We start from the raw sequence: 19,877 nt of genomic DNA on the forward strand, positions 1-19,877 counted from the left end.
TTTTTTTTAAGATTTTATTTATTTATTTGACAGACAGAGATCACAAGTAGGCAGAGAGGCAGGCAGAGAGAGAGGAAGGGAAGCAGGCCCCCTGCTGAGCAGAGAGCCCAATATAGGGCTTGATTCCAGGACCCTGAGATCATGACCTGAGCCGAAGGCAGAGGCTTTAACTCACTGAGCCACCCAGGTGTCCCCATATAAATCATTTTGAAAGTATCAATCATCTCTGCTACCCTGAGGGGGGAAAAGAAAGGATATAAGTTCCTGCTTGGGTGAGAATTTCAAAAGAGAAGTTATATCCCTTCCTGAGAATCAGCTGTGCTGTGGCAGCAGTTGCATAATAAAGAGAACTCCAAACAGAAGGAGAGACTCATGACGACCAAATGGGAGCCGGCTGGTCAGGTCAGCCTCCCTTCCACTGGCCAAACATAAAGATCTGATTGTGTAAGCAAATGAAACCACACCACTCCATGCAGAGGTAATGAAGGAGAAAAGAATGATTCTGTAACTTTGAGGGAGTCGTTCTTAGCTCTAGCTAAGGAAAATCCTTTAGCCTATCCTACCAGCTGCATATCCATTGAGACCCTAAAAAGTCTGTCCTTACCATGGTGTTCTATAGCCAACCCCTATTTAGAGAAATTGCTTCCCGGTAGGCCGTTCTTCCTAGATTTTATATACCTCGAGGCTGACACCTCCTAGATACTCAATATATATGAAAGAATACTAAGAATGAAATGAATACTAAGTGAATACTAAATGAATACTAATACAAATGAAATGAATACTAAATTAATACTAATACTAAATTAATACTAAGAATGAAAGAATACTTAAATTCCCCACCATTCTAAAGGATAAGCTTCCAGAAACAAGGAGCAGCCATCACTGGTGAGTTCCCAGCTCTCTAGCAGTACAGGATTTAAATCTCTGAGAAATTTGGAAGTGTTCACTTTTCTTCATTTATGTCTCCTGGAGACCAGTGCTGAGTTACATCTGTATATTCTGTCAGAGCTTCAGTTGAAAGACTAATGCCACAAGACCTGAAAGGAGATCTGACAGTTTTTCATTTGACTAAGGGTAGATTTGTTGTTGGTTGTTTTGTTTTGTTTTGTTTTTCCCCAGCTCTTTTAAGAAACCCAGATGTCGGGGGCACCTGGGTGGCTCAGTGGGTTAAAGCCTCTGCCTTCGGCTCAGGTCATGATCCCAGGGTCCTGGGATGGAGCCCCACATCGGGCTCTCTGCTCCGCGGGGACCCTGCTTCCTCCTCTCTCTCTGCCTGCTTCTCTGCCTACTTGTGATCTCCGTCTGTCAAATAAATAAAATCTTAAAAAAAAAAAAAAAAGAAACCCAGATGTCAGGTTCTAGAAATTGTGCCTATCAGATCATAGTCTGGGTACTGAGAGGCTCTCACATCTCTAACGTTTATGACAATGATCTTGCCTTTAGTCTCTCCATATAAGTGTGTAATTAAAAAGGACATTTTTAAAAAGTCATTTCAGTGAAAACCCACTTATTATAAAAGGTGCAAAGTAAAACAATGAAATGCCAATTTTCACATATTAGTTTCATCAAAAGAAGTTTCATAACACTTTATAGAAAAGGATATAGAAACAAACACTCATAATTTGTTGTGGGGACATAAATTGATACAAACTATTTAAAGAGTGGTATGGTAACATTTATCAACATGTAAAATAGCCAACACTATATGACACAGCAATTCTATTTCTAGGGTACCAGAGAAACCCTTGCATGTGAGACTACAGATATCCCCTACTGTGTTATTTTCAGGGAAAAGACTATACAGCAATAAAAAGAAACATACATACACAGTTAGATCTCAAAAAAAAAGCATTTTATTAAGTGAAACGGGCAAGTTTCAGAAAGTTATGCTACTGAAAGAGTTAACTTACAAACTGAAACTGCTATTCTTAGAAAAAACTGTTTGCACAGTTGGCCTATGACTAGTGTCTAGGAACTTGGATTTCAGGAGCAGTCCCAGTATTCTTTGATAAGAATGGTGCATTGAGGGGCACCTGGGTGGCTCAGTGTGTTAAGCCTCTGCCTTCAACTCAGGTCATGGTCTAAGGGTCCTGGGATAGAGCCCCACATCGAGGTCTCTGCTCTCCAGGGAACCTGCTTCCCTGCTCCCCCCACCTGCCTCTCTGCCTACTTCTGGTATCTCTCTCTCTCTCTCTCCCTCTCTCTTTCTGTATCAAATAAATAAATAAAATCTTAAAGTAAAAAAAAAGAATGGTGCATTGAACCTAAACTGTACAACCAGTGCAGTTTATGATGAACACCTGCTTGCTTTCTGGAGATGAACACCTGCTTGCTTTCTGGGAGTCTGGCATTGGGGATATGCCAACCAGAGGGTTCCTTTGTGACCAGCTCCCAATAAAAACCCTAGGCACTGAGTCTCTAATGGGCCGTGGCAAACAACATTTCACAAGTGTTATCCCAATTCATTGTGGAGGATTAAGCACATCGCATGTAATTGCACTGGAAGAGATCTTTCGGAAGCTTGTGCCTGATATCCTCCTGATTTCAGCCCATGTGACTATTTTCTTTGCTAATTTTCTGTATAGTGCTCTGCTATAGTATATCATAGTGATGAATACAATTCTATGCTGAATCCTATGAGTGCTCCTAGTGAACAACTGAACTTTGGGGTGGTCTTGGGGACTACTGAATTAGTTCCCTAAACCATTTATATAAAAAAATGAAAAAGAAGCCTGAGACTATGAATTTCTGTGGATATATAATTTTATGTATATATGTTTTCCCAAATCTGGAAGGTTCACACCAAACTTATTACAGTAGTTAACTGTAAGGAGATGCAGAAGGAAGAGGAAGAGGGGCCTGGGTTTGGTAGACATTAGTCAAAGGGCACTTTGGCTCCATCTGGCATGCTCTACTTTATTTCCTTTTTTTAAGAATAATATACTCATGTAATACCTAGGTGGGAAAATATTTTTTAAGTTAATTTAAAAATAATTTCAGTCTTTATGTAGAGTCATAAAATTTTAGAGCTGGTGGGGAATTTAGAGTTCGCCTAGTCCTGCCCATAGCTTTTAGAAAGTCGAGCCTCAGCCTTCTGCCCTGAGAGGCATGTATTGCCTTGAGTCACATAGCTTGTAGTTGGGACCACAACTCCCAATGTCTTAATCTCACAAAACAAACTGGGGGTTGCTGGGGGGAGGTGGGATTGGCAGAATGCTTCTCTAATCTGCCACTGCTTGTTAAGTACTGTGACCAAAGAACCAGTCTTCTTCTTTCATTATTGCAAAGGTCCAGAAGGTCTCAATTGTTACAACATGGTTGCATAGCAGCTTCTATCAAAGTTCAGCAAATTATCAATGTCATACTTCCACGTGTAACAAGAGCTGTACTGGAAGAAGATAAGGATTGGACTACAATTATCTGGGAAACGTAGTGTGTAAACAATAACAGCCTTCAATCATACCACTCTGCTTTGCTTTTACTTTTTTCTTCTTTGTTAAAATACGGGGTTAACCTGTTAAGCAATGGGACTTCACAGAAACATGATCAGTACCTTGCAAAAAAGATTTATATCTTATTTCTACTTTTGAAATGCTTCATAAATAAGGACTTTAAAAACTAATTTCCAAGTTCATATATTGCTCTGGGGACTATAAAATGGTATAACCACTTCAGAAAACTGTTTACTGGTTTCTTATAATGTTAAATATACACTTATTCTATGCTTCCGAAATTCCACTACTAGATATTTCAGGAGAAAAGAAAACACAGAGACTTATAGAAGAATATTTATATCAGTTTTGGGGATGCTTGGGTGCTGCAGTCAGTTAAGTAACTGACTCTTGGTTTTGGCTCAGGTCATGATCCCAGGGTCCTGGCACTGAGTCGGCTTCTGGCTCTGTGCTTAGCACAGAGTCGGCTGAAGATTCTCTCTCCTTCTCCCTCTGCCCCTCCGGCTCATGCTCTCTCTTTTCCTCTCTCTCTCACACACTCTCTCTCTCTCTTTCTAAAATAAGAAACCCTTTTAAAAAAAGAATATTTCTATCAGTTTTATTCTTAGTTTTCAAAACAAAATGTGATTTATCAAAAAAAACTGAATACTATCGTAATAAAAAGAAGCAAGCCATTGATACAGCATGAATGAATCTCAAAATATGGGTGACTGAAAGAAGCCAGGCTCAAAAGAGGACGTGATAACATTTATGGCATTCTAGAACGTGCAAGACTAATGCCTGGTAATAGAAAACAGATCAGTAGTTACTTGGGGTCGGCGCTGGCAGAGGATTTAATTGGGGAGGAACACAAGGGAATGGTATAGGGTGAGGAAAAAGTGATTAATCTTCTCTAGGGTAGTGGTTTCACAGGAGTGTTCATTTGTTAAAACATCTAATTTACAGTTAAAATGGGTGCATTTTATTTTGTGCAAATTATCAATGAAGTTAAAGGGTTAAAAAAAAAAAAGCAAGCCACCTACCAAAGCAAACAAATGAAACAGAAAACTAATTCCAATAGCCAAAATTAAGGAAAACCACTTTAATACTCTTAAAAGACAAAACACCGTCTTTAGTGACCCACTAGTGATACTAAAGTTTCCTATGATTCAGTGCATGTCATCATATATACAGAGCATTGTATAACTGGAGCAACCCTGAACGTTACACATGACTGTGTAGTATGTGCACTTAGCAAACTGGCGTGGATGTGAACATGCTGCATTTCCAAATGCAATGGAAATAGTTCACTCAAAATAGTATGCCCTCCATTTTGGTGATATAACCAGGTGGACAGAAAATGTAATGCCAATTTCAAGTAGTGTCAGAATAGCTATGTTTTGGCCAAGACAGGTTTATTGGTTTGTTTAATTGTTAAGAGATACATGACTTGTTTGATCGTGTTTCCCTATTTATGCTGGGTGTCAGGAAGCTTCTGGTCTAATCTGAAACTGACTCCCAGCAAAAATACAAGACCATCTGACATGTTTCTTGGGGCCTACCTTCTTTGCTCCTATGATTATTTTCCCTTCCTCCTGATTTCCTTAATCGGTTTTTCAGCAGCTTTTGTATAATTTTTCCCAAATACACAAATAATAGGTTACATATATTTAAATGAAGTAATAGATGATGCATATGTAGCACTACTTTGAATCTGACTTTTGTATGTGTGTTTTAATAATTAATTTTATTATTTTAATAATTAATTTTATTATAATAATAATAATTAATTTTTTAATAATTAATTCCTAATAAAACTTCTCTCCCAAGATTTAGTGTTTTATTTTTAAGAAAAGGTAGATGGACACAGAGACGGAAAATGTATTAGAGAGGAAATAATAACATTGTCATGGAAGGCCACCTGCCTGCTGTACAATATAATGAAGAGTTACAGAAGTCATGTGTCTGTCATACATGGTTCATTTGGCCTCGGTTGGCATATTTATGTCCCTGTTCATTTTAAAAGTTTCTGCATTGTCCCTAACATATTCCTTAACACAAAATGAAAAATACTCTACCTGTGTGAGAATATAGAAACTCAAAAACATGCTAAATGCTCTAGAAATCTTCTGCATATTTTGAGTCAAATGTGGAGTGAACATTTCATTATATTAAAAAGAGGGGAAAATGACAAACTAGAGGAAAATATTTTCATCAAATGTATCATTAAAAGACTAGTAACTATAGTGAGAGGAATTCCTACAAATTTATGAGGAAAAAATAACAATAGCTCAATTGATAAATGGACAACACAAATAACTGAAAAATAAAATACCAAGTAAACAAGTATATAAAAAATGTTTATGATACTCCAAATGTTGGTGACATTATAAATTAGTGCAATGTTTTCAAGGCAATATTATAATATATATAAGGAATGTAAACAAATGTTGATAATGTTGATCCTAATCCTTAGAGTTTACCTTAAGGAAATAATTAAAAAGGAAAAGATATATATATGCCAGTTTATTATGTGTCACTGTAATATTAAAAATCAAAATAAGCTGGAAATCCAATAGAATTTAGTAAATTATATTATGCAATCAATTATTTTAAAAACTGCATTACGGGGTAATTTAAGTGAAATCAATATAAAATTTTATCTACTGTAATTTCAGTTATTTAAATTCTGATGTATTCAAAGAGCATAAGAAAACACGGAAAAACAGCCATCTTTAATAGGGCAGGGAATTATGAATTTTGCTTTTTTGAAAAATATACTTTTTAAATATCTTCCAAAATTGTCATAACGTAGTCAGCAGTGTTTGAAAAATCCAAGTAGGAAACCATTTCCTCTCTCAGTAACTTTCCCCACCCCCCACACTTGTCCCAGGAATGGAACTTAATCCTGGTATCTCTGTCTTGGACCTCATCAAGGAGTCAGAGACTAGAGGTCCCAGGGAGATATATTAAGGGGGCTCCACAGAGCCAGAGAGCTCCAGTGGCTGTCAGGTAGATATGACACATTTGGCACTTTTGGTCCAGGTTTCTCAAACATTTGCAAAGAATGCCAAATTCTTTTAAATGAGGCAATGAGCTTGAAAACAATCTCCCTTGGTTGGTAACCAAAAAAAAAAAAAAAAAAAGGCCGGGGGGGGATAAACTTAAAAATGGGAAGGGTAAGAGAAAAAGCACTCCAAAACTCCAACAGTTAAACAAGCAGCACTGAATTGTCAGCTTAGACCCAGGAAAGAAAATCTAAAGTTCAGGATAGTTTGTTCCCCCAAAGAAACTACATGTGTTGCCACACGCAGACAGGCTACAGGCCATTGTTATCACACAGAATAAATCAGAAGCATGGAAAATTAGCTCCATGTAATATCATGAGAACCAGTACTCTGAGTCTCCCTTTCCTGAAATTTTCTTTTTAAGTTAAATCCCCGTTTGGCTCCCATTGTCCCTGTACTTGCTCTTCAACTTCCAAAGCACCAAATAATTAATTCTTGCTTTCCTTACCCACCCCATTCAACCTCTCCTCAGACAAGGATCTAACAGGCTTATTCAGAGTAAGAGACATGATCGATGAGCCCATCCTCAATGTAACTGTCCAATCTCTACCCCAGAATATCCTGCCAATGAAGTTATCCCCCATCCCTCCACATCACAGGGGGCATAGGACTCAGGCTGGCCCAATATTCCATGAACACAGTGCCTGTGGGCACATGAGGGCACATGACCAAGGAAGGTATGCCAGTTCTTTGGTCCTTTGCTCTTTCTGCCTCTGCTTTACTCTGTATCAAAAGAAACTGAGCCCCACAGATTCTGGACTCAACTGGCCTTCCCTGAAATGAGGTTGCAGGGCAGGAGAAAGGGGATGCTGATGGCCAATGTTCATTCAGCCATGTAATCCAGTTCAAGGATGGAGTCAAACACAAGACAAAGATCCTGGAAACCGGGGTAGAAAAGGAATCTTAACACATTCTTTGAACTCCTTGCTTTTGAATTCTAGACCTAAAGTTTAGTATTATCATATATTTTATGTCCTAAACCAGGACACTTGAGAGTAAAAGGAACTGCTCATAATACATAAGTTAGGATAACAGGTACAAATCAGAACCGGTTCAGGCAAACTAGGACATATAGTTACCCTACGTAAAACCGGCTCAGCCTTTGGACTTGATAATTAACCGAGCCATTAAATTCTCTTTGACCCTTAACCTACTTTGAGTTGATTTCTATCACTAAACTTCCTGACCACTGCACGAGGAAAAGGTTTAAATCAATAAGAATTACTTCCAAAGTGGCAGGATTTCAGGGTAGGCAGACAAACATCAATGTCTGCTATCTTATCCCCTATAATATGTATGTAAAGTTTTCAATTTTTTGGTATAGCCATCCCAGGAAAATTATAGGGAATTTTGGTTGCTGTACTCCCAAGACTGAAAAAGTGCAAAGAAAACTAAAATCACCAAGGGAACACATATACTACACTCTCAGGCTAAAGAAAGCTCTTTGGTGATCTTTCTTTTCACTTTAAAGTGGCTCTTATTTAAAGTTTACTTCCATCCACATATAAATTTTGGGATATAGAATAGGTCAACCACACCTTATAATTTTTCCAACCCCTATCTAGGGATATTACTATACCACTACTAAAAACACTAACCTCTGAGAACTGCTTTTCTTCTTTATCCTTTTCCCTTTACTTTTTCCTATTAACTTGTAAGGTCTCAGTTATGCCACAGATAAAATAGGCTCTCAGCTTGTCTAGGAATCTAACAGTCATTTACAACCATTTCTAGAAAAAAACAAAAAAAAACACATGTTCTTTAGGGTATGGTGAGAAGGGTATGGCACAGCTCACATGACATTTACTTAGTTCAGGGCACTCATAGCACTTGCCTAGCTTGTGACAAGACAAACACCACAATTCAAATACTGTATCTCCTAAGTTCAGTGGGAATGCTCCCCACTCTTATAGAGGTCATTTTTTATTCAGGAAGCCCATTCATAATTCAAGTGTTTGAAATTCCATCAATGGTTAGATTTTTTTTTAAAGCCATAAGTGATGCTTGTGACTAACTTTTCATTTTTTGGGTCTCGATGTCTCTTCATCAATAAAATGACAGAAATACAGAGAGGCTTTCATAACCAGCCCATCTTTTTGTGTCTCACTGTCCACTTTTTATACAGCTAAACCCTCCGGTCACCAAACATGCTCTTTTTTGAACAGAAAAAAATATCCCTTTCCAGAGGTTAAACTGGTGCAAAATCCTGAAGCAGAAATAAAAGTATAAGCACATACAAATTAAAATAGTCTGAGATCAAAAGTATTATATATATAAGCAACTCCCTGCAGGGTTCATTAAGAGTCATTTTGTTCTAGAAGATACATTTTTCTCCTCGTGTTCTTTTTAGGAAATTGTAAAAGAATTTGTTTTATCAAAGTTTGTCACATTTATGATAGAAGTAACAATGATATTTTGAATTATCTTGAATGCTGGGTGGAATTCAGGTGAGACTCTATTGAATAATAGAAAAAAACTACCAAATCTGTTATCCCTGATGATAACAAACAACAGATTTTACCTGATTCTTAGCCTTGAGCAAAATATATTGAGGGAGACTTTCTGGGAGGACTGAGTAATAAAGGAAAGAAGAAGAAGAAGCAAAACTTAACATGAGTTATGCAAAAAGAGAATTACAAAAGGTACTAATTTCACTGTCTAGATGCTTGAGTCGGCTTGGTCACTTTCAGAGGGTGTCATTTCCTCCATCATTACAGATGGTTCCAGCAGTGTAAAGCGTTCATTCAGGGCTGGAAAGGACCTGAGCATGTTATACATCCTCACACGCAGCCTCAGTGGGGTCACTGATGGCAGCAGCTTCACTCTCCCGGTGGACTCTGACAGTGACTTCAACACTTTGGAAGCTTCACTCTGGAAGATTTTTGTTTTGACAGTGTAGAGGATAAAAATTTGCAATCCCTGGCAGATAGAATAAAAGGTTAATGTTAGATCAGACTGAAATACAGAATCAGGGAAGAGATTTATTTAACTGTGCCATCCACCCTTCTCATCATGCACAACAACTCCCCAGCTCGAGTTTGCACCGACCGGCAGCGGCTGAGCACTTTATTGTCTCAGAGGGCTGAGTTGATGTTCTTCTCCTATGGAAAGTGCTTCATGTAAGCAGTAGAATTCGAAAACCTTAATTCAGATCCCAGTTCACCACATGTTGGCTGTATCACTGAGAGGCTCTTTCTCTTCTTGACACCAAATGGGTATTCCTACAATTCAGCTGAATTCTGACACTAGAAACCCAAAGGTAGTGTCAGATTCTACAGGTTAAGGCTCAGTCTTAACGACTGCCTTCACTTCAGATGCTAGTCAGAAATATCTGGTCCCCACATTACCCACACTTCTGTCTGACTTGACTACAAAGTCGGGAATTCCCCAACCCACCTCCCTGCTTCAGGTTTGATAATTCACTAGAACTACTAACAAAACTCAGGAAAGATCTTTACCCACTATTACCTGTTTATTATAGAAGATACAACTCAGGGACCACCAAACAGAAGAGATCCTAGAACAAGGTATGGGCAAAGGGGCACCACCTTCCCAGCTCTTCAATATGTTCACCAACCTGGAAGCTCTCCAAACCCCTTCATTTAGGGGTTTTTACGGAGGTTGCATTATGGGTTTGGTAATTACAATAGCCATTGGTGACTGACTCAATCTCTGCCCCTCTCCTCTTCTTAGAGGTGGCGATGAAATTTCCAAGCTTCTAATCCAGGTTTGGTCTTTCTGCTAACAAGCCTCCAGCCTGAAGCTATCTAGTGACCTCAGCCATCAGTCATTCATTAGTATACAAAAGACACTCATATCACTCCACAGATTCCTCAAATTTTGGGAGCTGTGTGCCAGGAACTGAGGACAAAGACCAAATATTTATGTTTTAGTATACCATAGTAACTTCACTTTTTTCCTCACATCTTTTATCTTCAATTTCCAAAGGAGGCAGATGGACTGTGGGTCACTTAATACTTCTTCCAGTTCTAACATTCTATGCTTGTACAATACTTGGCATTTTGGCAAAATAACTAAAAATTTGGTGCATTTAAGAACAAAACAAAAATTGTAAGTACTTCTATTCATTGTTTTTCTGTCCTTTATATACAAAGATCAGATATGCATGGGAAATTAATCCACAAAAGCTGAATACATTTTTTATACACGTTTAAAATGAAAACTGCCACTTAATGAAGTTTTGCTGGTATCAGACACTGCTTGTTATTTAATCCCCATCATTTAATCTTTCTCATTTACTCCTAACACCAACCCTATAAATAAGCCTTACTATCCCCATGTCACAGATGAGAAAACTATAGCTCAGATAAATTAGATAACCCCCCTAAGATTACCCAACCAATAATCACTGGACTCTGAAGTTGGACTCAACTCCATTTTGTTCCAAAACTCGTCTAGCCAATATACTACTCTGCCTCTTGCTTGAACAGCATTAGAAGGATTTTATAATGCATATGACAGCTTCTAAGAGTCCCTCGTTAATTTCTCATTAATATCCTTCATTGGAAATAACAGACTAACATCTGTAGTTGAGTAACAGTATTGTGCCAATGTTCACTTCTTAATTTTGATGAAGCACTAAGGTTATATAAGATATTATCATTGAGGGGCACCTGCGTGGCTCAGTCAGTTAAGCAGCTGCCTTTGTCTCAGGTCATGATCCCAGCATCCTGGAATCGAGTCCCCATCGGGTTTCTTCTTCAGTGGGATGCCTATTTCTCCCTCTCCCTCTGCCTGCTGCTCCCCCTCTTTCTCTCTCAAATAAATAAAATCTTTTAAATAAACAAATAAATAAAAAAATTTTTTAAAAAGACATTATCATTGGGAAAGCTGGGGGGAAAATACCTGGGAACTCTATATTATTTTTGCAACTTCCCGTTTTAAACTATTTGAAAATAAAAAGTTACTTTAAAAAATCCATAATGTCTCCAGATTAACATCTCTAGGGCCCAAGCCTTATAAGGAACTATTTCTAGAATTATACCCTGTGAATACTGTTGTAGGAGACTCTGAGGCTCTGGTAAGATAACCCAAAGACCCTGTGACTTTAATAAAATCAGTACATACTGACAAGACATGGACCAGTTCTCTGATCAAAAACAGGAAGATTAACTTGATCATTATCCAACAGATGGGATTTACTCCTCTGATGAAGGTCTTGATGACACAAGGAAGGATGGATAGGACATAGGTTTCAGAAGGGCAAAAGTGGTCACTGGCCATCCTGATTGTTCGAGGGAAAGAGATTTATTTTGAGGACATGAGAAATCTGGTACTCTTTGTGGAGCATACGCTTTCATTTTTAATTCTAAAGCAAAGACAGACTGGATAAAATTTCTGGTTGTGCAACTCTTAAAAAAAGACCTAGACCATGGAGAATTCATAAAGACACCATCGTGTGAAACTGTGTGAGTGGAATCCCAATACTTCTATACTCCCTAGAATCCCAAAGATGTTATTGAAAAACACAAAATGTATGGATCAAACTAATTCTTTTTAAGTAGTATCTATAGCACTTAGTAAATGTCTGTTAGAATTAGAGCATTCTAAATCTAGAAGGAGCCTTACATGTAAACTAGTCACTTTAGTGTACATAAAAATCAAATCCTTGTTTATAGTGAAGATTTCTATCTCTTACCCCATAGATTTTGACTGACTAGGTGAGGGATGAGGCCCAGGAATAATTCTCACGTAGACAATAATATTCAGAACAACAGCACGAACTTTAACAAACTCCCCTCCATTTTATATTTTACAAAGTTCACTCAGAGAGGTTGTAAGACTTCCCCCTAAAATCATATGATCATTAATGGTAAAACTGGAAGACAGCCTGAGTCTCCTTTTAGCCCAGTGCTCTTGCCATATGACCATGTTCAATTTTACCAGATAGTACTAACATTTTGTAATGAGCCTCTATTTTATAATGTGCCCTTCATATGCATGGAGGACAGAATATCCTTGATTATACTTCCTTCCAGGTACTTTTCTTAATTCTTCATCACTCTAGGCTACAAACCCATGAGTCACTGGCAATCCAGACTAAGATTATCCTATTTATTTCCCTTCTGGGGAGTTCCCATTATGTGTTAACAACAGAGAAACACTGCCTTATATTCATTTAAATTTAGTGGCAGGTACACATCCATTGCTTGAGGCAGTAATTCTCAAAAGTCACTGCAATGGGCCACCAGGAATAGAGGGTGAGGTGCTTACAAACATTAAATGAGACAGTTACAATTTAAACAGCCAAGCAGCTCCCACACCTGGCTAGACAGACTCTTAGATATTTGTGGTCCAGTCAAATTCATCTAATGCTTTCCAGTAGTTTCCATTTTGTATCAAAGACTTGTCTCCTCAGTGATATTTGACAAGGGCCAGAAACAACCAACATGATACCAACTTCCCACAGTGGTTACTACTGTCAGTGACAACAAGACAATCATCAAACACTGCAGTTTCATCACAAAATATTAGACAAGTATAGCCCATCCTGATATCAAACAAGATATTATCTACAATGAAAGATACACAGGAACATACTTCTTGCATGAGAGAACTGGAAATCTAGTTAAGGAAATGAAACTGGAATGCATAAAAAGTTAACTTCTGAGTACAAGAAGGAAGGGGACAAATGAACTTACAGAACTATAATAATTCTATTTAATTTGATAAATTATATCTATTGATTTAATTCATAGTAAAATGAACAAAGCTAGAATTAAAGTTATCACTTCAAGAGTTTAAAGCCCATAAGTGAATAATCTATGTGAATTATACCAATGTCAGTTTCCTGGGTTTGACAGTGTATTATAGTTACGTTGTGGAGGCTAAGAAAATTAAGGCCATCCCACCTCAGGTTTAGCTTTAGCATAAGTACAGCCATCTTGGCAAAGCAAAAGCTGGCACTTTGCAGCCCCTCTCCACCCTCTCCCCTCCCCTTGGTAGTATGTGTGACATTCCTCAACCACCCCTGGCTGCCCTAAAAGAAAGACAAATAGTTAACTTGCAGAGATCACAATCCTGTAAGACAGGAGTCTCCTTTGGTCTAGCAATGTCCTAGAGATTTACAACAAAGAAGCAATCTTAACAATAGCACAATTTCCAGAGGCAAATAACTCAGTTCCTTAAGCCTAATATCGCCTTCCCCACCATAAAACTGAAGGAGGCTGAGGCAGAAGGAAATGTAAATAAAGTTAAATTTCTTCTAAACCTAAATCTCACTAACAAGGACACTTGATAGGAGAAATGTGAAACTTTATCTCTAAACCTCCAAGATAGTGTCCGTAATCATTCCCAAGCATATGACCCACTGATATACATCTAAAGGGTCTCACAAGAAGATTTTTATTATTGGTTATGAATAACCTTTTCCCCAGACAACAGCTAGCCCCTCAAGGTCCTGGACCTCATTTCCAAAATTCCTTAGAGACTTACATCATCCATAACTCCCTTTGTCCTCACCCACTGCCGAGTCCACCCCTACTCTGCCTTTAAACACTCTGACTGTGATCTGGCTCAGGGTCCAAGTCCCTATTCCGCTGCATCGGGTATACTTGGGCCCAAGCTTAAGTTTGTCAAATAAACCCTCGTGTGATTGCGAAAACTCGGGCATAACAACGTAAGACGTTATTGTTGCAATAGCTGGGTGAAGGGTACGTAAGAACTCTCTGCACTTTTTTTGCAACATCCTAGGAGTCCAAAATTATTTTTTAAAAAATTTTAAGGAATTGTATAAGAATGGGAAGAATAAAAAACAAAAGAATTTTGACCTTTTTACACAACATAAAATCTCAGTAAGTCTACAGAATTTCAATAAAAAAGGATTACTGACAATAATTAAATTCCAGCCTAATTTGTGGTTCATGTGTCATGGTACCTAAAGAAAAATTGCCAGGGAGGAAAGTCCTCATTAATATTTACCAGCTTCCTATAAAGAATTACTCGAAATGTACCAGTGAAAGATTCATTAAGATTAAAAAGTCAAAATAACAGGACGTTCCAATATAAAAAGACTAGCAAAAGGCATTGAGACTATTTAAGCATAATAAGTTGTAGTTGAGTGTCAACAATACTTTGATACAAAAATTTTTTTAAAGAAAAGAAAATATAATTGAGATAATTATCAAATATAATCAAAGTATTATAAATATCTCTTGAAATAAAATAATGTACACACTCTAATTTAATAATTGCAGAGTAAATTTTAAGTTGTATGAATAAAACCAAGAGACAGGAAACAGCTGCACTGTGTTAATGTTTTTACCTTAAAAAGGGAGGAATGAATATACTATTCATATGAATATATGAATATTGTTTTATTCTGGAAATTGAAAATTGTATCTTACAAGCTATAGTAATGTTTTATAAACAAAGATAATAATTAACAGAATGAAAATGTCCTAATAATTAGAGAATGTTAAGTAAAAGCATGCATAATTTTTGTAGAACAATATATATATAAAATTTAGGAAGAAATGGATTGATGTGAAAAAAGAAAATAAGATGACAGAATAAAATCAAACATATTAGTTTTGATGGCTAAAATTCAACTAAATAGCTAAAAGTTTAACTTTTTTAATAAAATGAAAAAATGAGAAAATTATTTTAAAAATACAAATCTAAATCTATGGTATCTAAAAAGAGGTAAAACAAAATCAAAGTGATAAAGAAAGCTTAAAGATAAAAGAAAACTTGTATAAATAGATAAGATCAAAGAAAAAAAATCTGAAGTTGCTGCATTAATATATGGAAAATCAGATTTCAAGACAAAAGAGACCAAAAGTGACTTGTTATCGTGATGAAAGATGTAATATATCAGAAGATTCAATATCCATAAATTTCTAGGAACATGATAATACAGGATTAAGTTGTATAAAAACAAACAGTAAGACTCTATATACAGAGGGAAAAGTCTTTGTAGTATTTTTTATCAGAGTAAAAGCCATTATTCACCATAAGAGGAGGCACAGAGTTAAGAAACAAAGAGAGAAATTCTGATTTCAAGATAAGTCTTTCAAAAATGCATACTTGTTTTATCTTAGAGTTTGACGTTCTCCATGCATATACACAAACAAAAATCCTCTACGGTCAAACAGGATTATCTTCATTTTTAATCTAACATTTTTTTCATTCATGTCACTATTTTTGCCATGAAAAAAATTAGAAGGTGACCATAATCCTTAGTCTAAATGTTCTGCTTCTTAGAATAAATATATATATATATATAATAGAAGGGGTTTAAAAAAGAAAAAGAATATAAATCTGCATTTCCTATTTTAAAACAAAATAAGAATGGAATATTTTTTAAAGATTTATAATTATATTTGAGATAAGACTCAAGGAATAAAAACATCTTCAGTCTTAAGTATAATGTTACAAAAACAACTTCATAAGGTTCTGCTCTTCAAATCAACCCTCACGCAGACAGAAACTATAAACTTTGGACAAAATCTTTTTTTTTTTTTTAAAGATTTTATTTTGGAAGGCAGCTATGCTAACCACTATACCACCAACGCTCCGGCTAAAGATTTTATTTTGACAGAGAGAGATCACAAGTAGGCAGAGAGGCAGGCAGAGAGGGGGAAGCATGCTCCCTGCTAAGCAGAGAGCCCCATGCGGGGCTTGATCCCAGGACCCTGGGATCATGACCTGAGCCGAAGGCAGAGGCTTTAACCCACTGAGCCACCCAGGTGCCCCTGGACAAAATCTTTTTTAAAACCTACCTGAATATACCAAAGAACAACTAAAAGCAGTCTGAAACTGGAAGGAGAATCTAGGAGTTGGAATTTGGGAAAAAGGGAACTGTAACTGGGTAGAATTCCTGTTTTGTTTTCTTTTTTAGTATCTTTTAGCCAGAAAGCACAGTCTGATCACCCCACATAGGGTGAATAAGCCTGGAGTTAAAAGGCTGTCTTGCCATTCTAATTGGTGAAAGGTGATATCTCAATGTGGTTTTAATTTGAATCTCCCTGATGGCTAGTGATGATGAGCATTTTTTCATGTGTCTGATAGCCATTTGTATGTCTTCATTGGAGAAGTGTCTGTTCATATCTTCTGCCCATTTCTTGATATGATTATCTGCTTTGTGTGTGTTGAGTTTGAGGAGTTCTTTATAAATCCTGGATATCAACCTTTTGTCTGTACTGTCATTAGCAAATATCTTCTCCCATTCCGTGGGTTGCCTCTTTGTTTTGTTGACTGTTTCCTTTGCTGTGCAGAAGCTTTTGATCTTGATGAAGTCCCAAAAGTTCATTTTTGCTTTTGTTTCCTTTGCCTTTGGAGACATATCTTGAAAGAAGTTGCTGTGGCTGATATCGAAGAGGTTACTGCCTATGTTCTCCTCTAGGATTCTGATGGATTCCTGTCTCACGTTGAGGTCTTTTATCCATTTCGAGTTTATCTTTGTGTACAGTGTAAGAGAATGGTCGAGTTTCATTCTTCTACATATCGCTGTCCAGTTTCCCCAGCACCATTTATTGAAGAGACTGTCTCTTTTCCATTATGTATTTTTTCCTGTTTTGTCGAAGATTATTTGACCATAGAGTTGAGGGTCCATATCTGGGCTCTCCACTCTGTTACACTGGTCTATGTGTCTGTTTTTATGCCAGTACCACACTCTCTTGGTGATCACAGCTTTGTAGTAAAGCTTGAAATCAGGTAAAGTGATGCTGCTAGTTTTGTTTTTGTTTTTCAACATTTCCTTAGCAATTTGGTGTTTCTTCTGATTCCATACAAACTTTAGGATTATTTGCTCCAGCTCTTTGAAAAATACCAGTGGAATTTTGATCAGAATGGCATTAAAAGTATAGATTGCTCTAGGCAGTATAGACATTTTAACAATGAGAGATATCAATTTTCACCAGTTAGAATGGCCAAAATTAGCAAGATAGGAAACAACGTGTGTTGGAGAGGTTGTGGAGAAAGGGGAACCCTCTTACACTGTTGGTGGGAATGCAAGTTGGTGCAGCCACATTGGAGAACAGTGTGGAGATTCCTCAAGAAATTAAAAATAGAGCTTCCCTATGACCCTGCAATTGCACTACTGGGTATTTACCCCAAAGATACAGATGTAGTGAAAAGAAGAGCCATCTCTACCCCAATGTTTATAGCAACAATGGCCACAGTCGCCAAACTGTGGAAAGAACCAAGATGCCCTTCAATGGACGAATGGATAAGGAAGATGTGGTACATATACACGATGGAGTATTATGCTTCCATCAGAAAGGATGAATACCAAACTTTTGGAGCAACATGGACGGGACTGGAAGAGATTATGCTGAGCGAAATAAGTCAAGCAGAGAGAGTCAAGTATCATATGGCTTCACTTATTTGTGGAACATAACAAAAAACATGGAGGACATGGGGAGATGGAGAGGAGAAGGGAGTTGGGAGAAATTGGAAGGGGAGATGAACCATGAGAGACTATGGACTCTGAAAAACAACCTGAGGGTTTTGAAGGGGTGGGGGGTGGGAGGTTGGGGAAGCAGGTGGTGGGAAATAGAAAGGGCACGTATTGCATGGAGCACTGGGTGTGGTGCAAAAACAATGAATACTGTTATGCTGAAAATAAACAAATTTTTTTAAAAAAGGCTGTCTTGCTAGGTTGAAGAACTGGAAAACAGGGCTTAGGGCAACTATAGAATCTGAAAAATAAGTAAGAATATTCAGAATATCCAGGAGGAAACAGAGAGGGTGAGCTCCAGATTCTGCTTATAAATTCTGTCCAAATCTCTAACTGACCTCTGACCTATAAATGCATGGAGTGAAGTCTAAGAAGCATGTCTGAGACTAAAATAACTAAGCAGAGATTTCCACTGTTGTCTTCCCTAGGAGATATAGTTTTCAGTTTTAGTCCAGCTAAATTAATTATATGCTAACTCCACTCTTGGTAGAAATAAAACAGAATGAAGAGTTGCTACAGTGTATTATTTATAATGTCCAGGAAACAACCAAAATTACTAGACATATAAAGAAACAGGAAAACATGGTTCATACTAAAGAAACAGGAAAACATGGCTCATACTAACCAAAAAGGCAAACAATGGATATTGACTAAAATAACCCAGATGTCAGAGTTAGTAGACAAGGATTTTAAAGTGTTATGATGATATGCATAGTGTGGTAAAAGAAAATGTACTCATAATGAGCCAAAATTAGGAAATATCAGCAAAATAAAATCTATGAAAAATAATAAGGTAAAAACTGTGAAACTAAAAAAGTACAATATCTGAAATAAAAATCACTAGATAGAGTTAACAGCAGACTGGAAATGACTAAAGGTAAAATAAATGTCCTTGAATATGGTTCACTAAGATAATCCAATCTGATGACTAGCAAGAAGGAATGAGAAAGAATAAACAGCTCTGAGACCTGTGGAAAAATATCAAATGGTCCAACATACATATAATTAAAGTCCCTAAAAAAGAGAAAAGTAAAAGAACAGGATAGGAAAAACTATTTGAAAAAATAAAGATAAAGAAAATTCCTCAAATTTGGTGAAAGATAGAAAAAAACAAATTCTGTGAGCTCAGCAACCCCAAGCAGAATAAATGCAAAGGAAAATGCTAAAAATCAAAGATAAAGATAAAATCTTGAAAGCAACCAAAGGAAATAATTCATTACATATGGGGGGGAAAATATGAAACATTCAGGATGTCTCATCAGAAACTGGAGCAAGTTTGTGAAATGACTTCATAACACTAAAAGGGAAAAAAAAACTATCAGCCCATTATCCATATTCAGGGATAATATCCTTCAAAACTGAAAGTTAACAGAGGAATAAAGAACTAGAATGGCAACAGAATACAAATAGTAGAATGGTAGATATAAATCTCCCATATTAATAATTACATCAGCTTTAAATGTACTAAACACTCTAATTAAAAGACAGAGATTGTCAGAATGAACAAAAGGGTAAGACCTGCCTATTTGCTATGTACCAGATACATACTTTAAATGTAAAAGCACAGGTTGAAAGTGAATGGATTTAAAATATATATACAATTCAGCCAATATGCATAAGAAGGTTGGAGATCAGATAAAATAGACTTCATAACAAAGAGTACTCAGAGTTAAAGAGGAACACTTTCAAAGGATAAATGGTCAATTTACTCAGAAGACATCACAACCATAAATGTATATGGATCTAATAGCAGAACTTCAAAATGTATGAAGCAAAAATTGACAGAACTAAAGGGAAAATAGAAAATTCACAATCACAGTTAGAGATATTAATACTCCTCTTTCAGCAATCGAGAGAAACAGACAAAAATATTGGTAAGGATAGAAAATCTGTACATTACTAACAATCACTTTGACCCTACTGACATTTTTAGAACACTACACACAACAACTG

General features: G+C 36.8%; 1 protein-coding gene across 2 annotated transcripts in view; it reads right to left on the bottom strand.

Moving 5' to 3' along the window:
- Positions 1 to 19,877, bottom strand: part of ADGRG7 (adhesion G protein-coupled receptor G7) — an 80,056-nt gene that overhangs the window by 259 nt on the left and 59,920 nt on the right. The window contains exon 16 of one of the 2 annotated variants that reach the window (XR_006818048.1): positions 8,101 to 9,421. Coding sequence is in view for 1 of the 2 variants with exons in the window: in XM_046002769.1 (XP_045858725.1) it covers positions 9,161 to 9,421 (261 nt within the window). In the remaining variant the exon portion in view is untranslated. Of the gene's footprint in view, positions 1 to 4,739; positions 9,422 to 19,877 lie in introns of those variants that run through there. The other variant, XM_046002769.1, reaches the window with a different exon arrangement.

This window comes from Meles meles, chromosome 4, assembly GCF_922984935.1.
Source record: "Meles meles chromosome 4, mMelMel3.1 paternal haplotype, whole genome shotgun sequence".
NCBI classification, from domain to species: Eukaryota; Metazoa; Chordata; class Mammalia; order Carnivora; family Mustelidae; genus Meles; species Meles meles.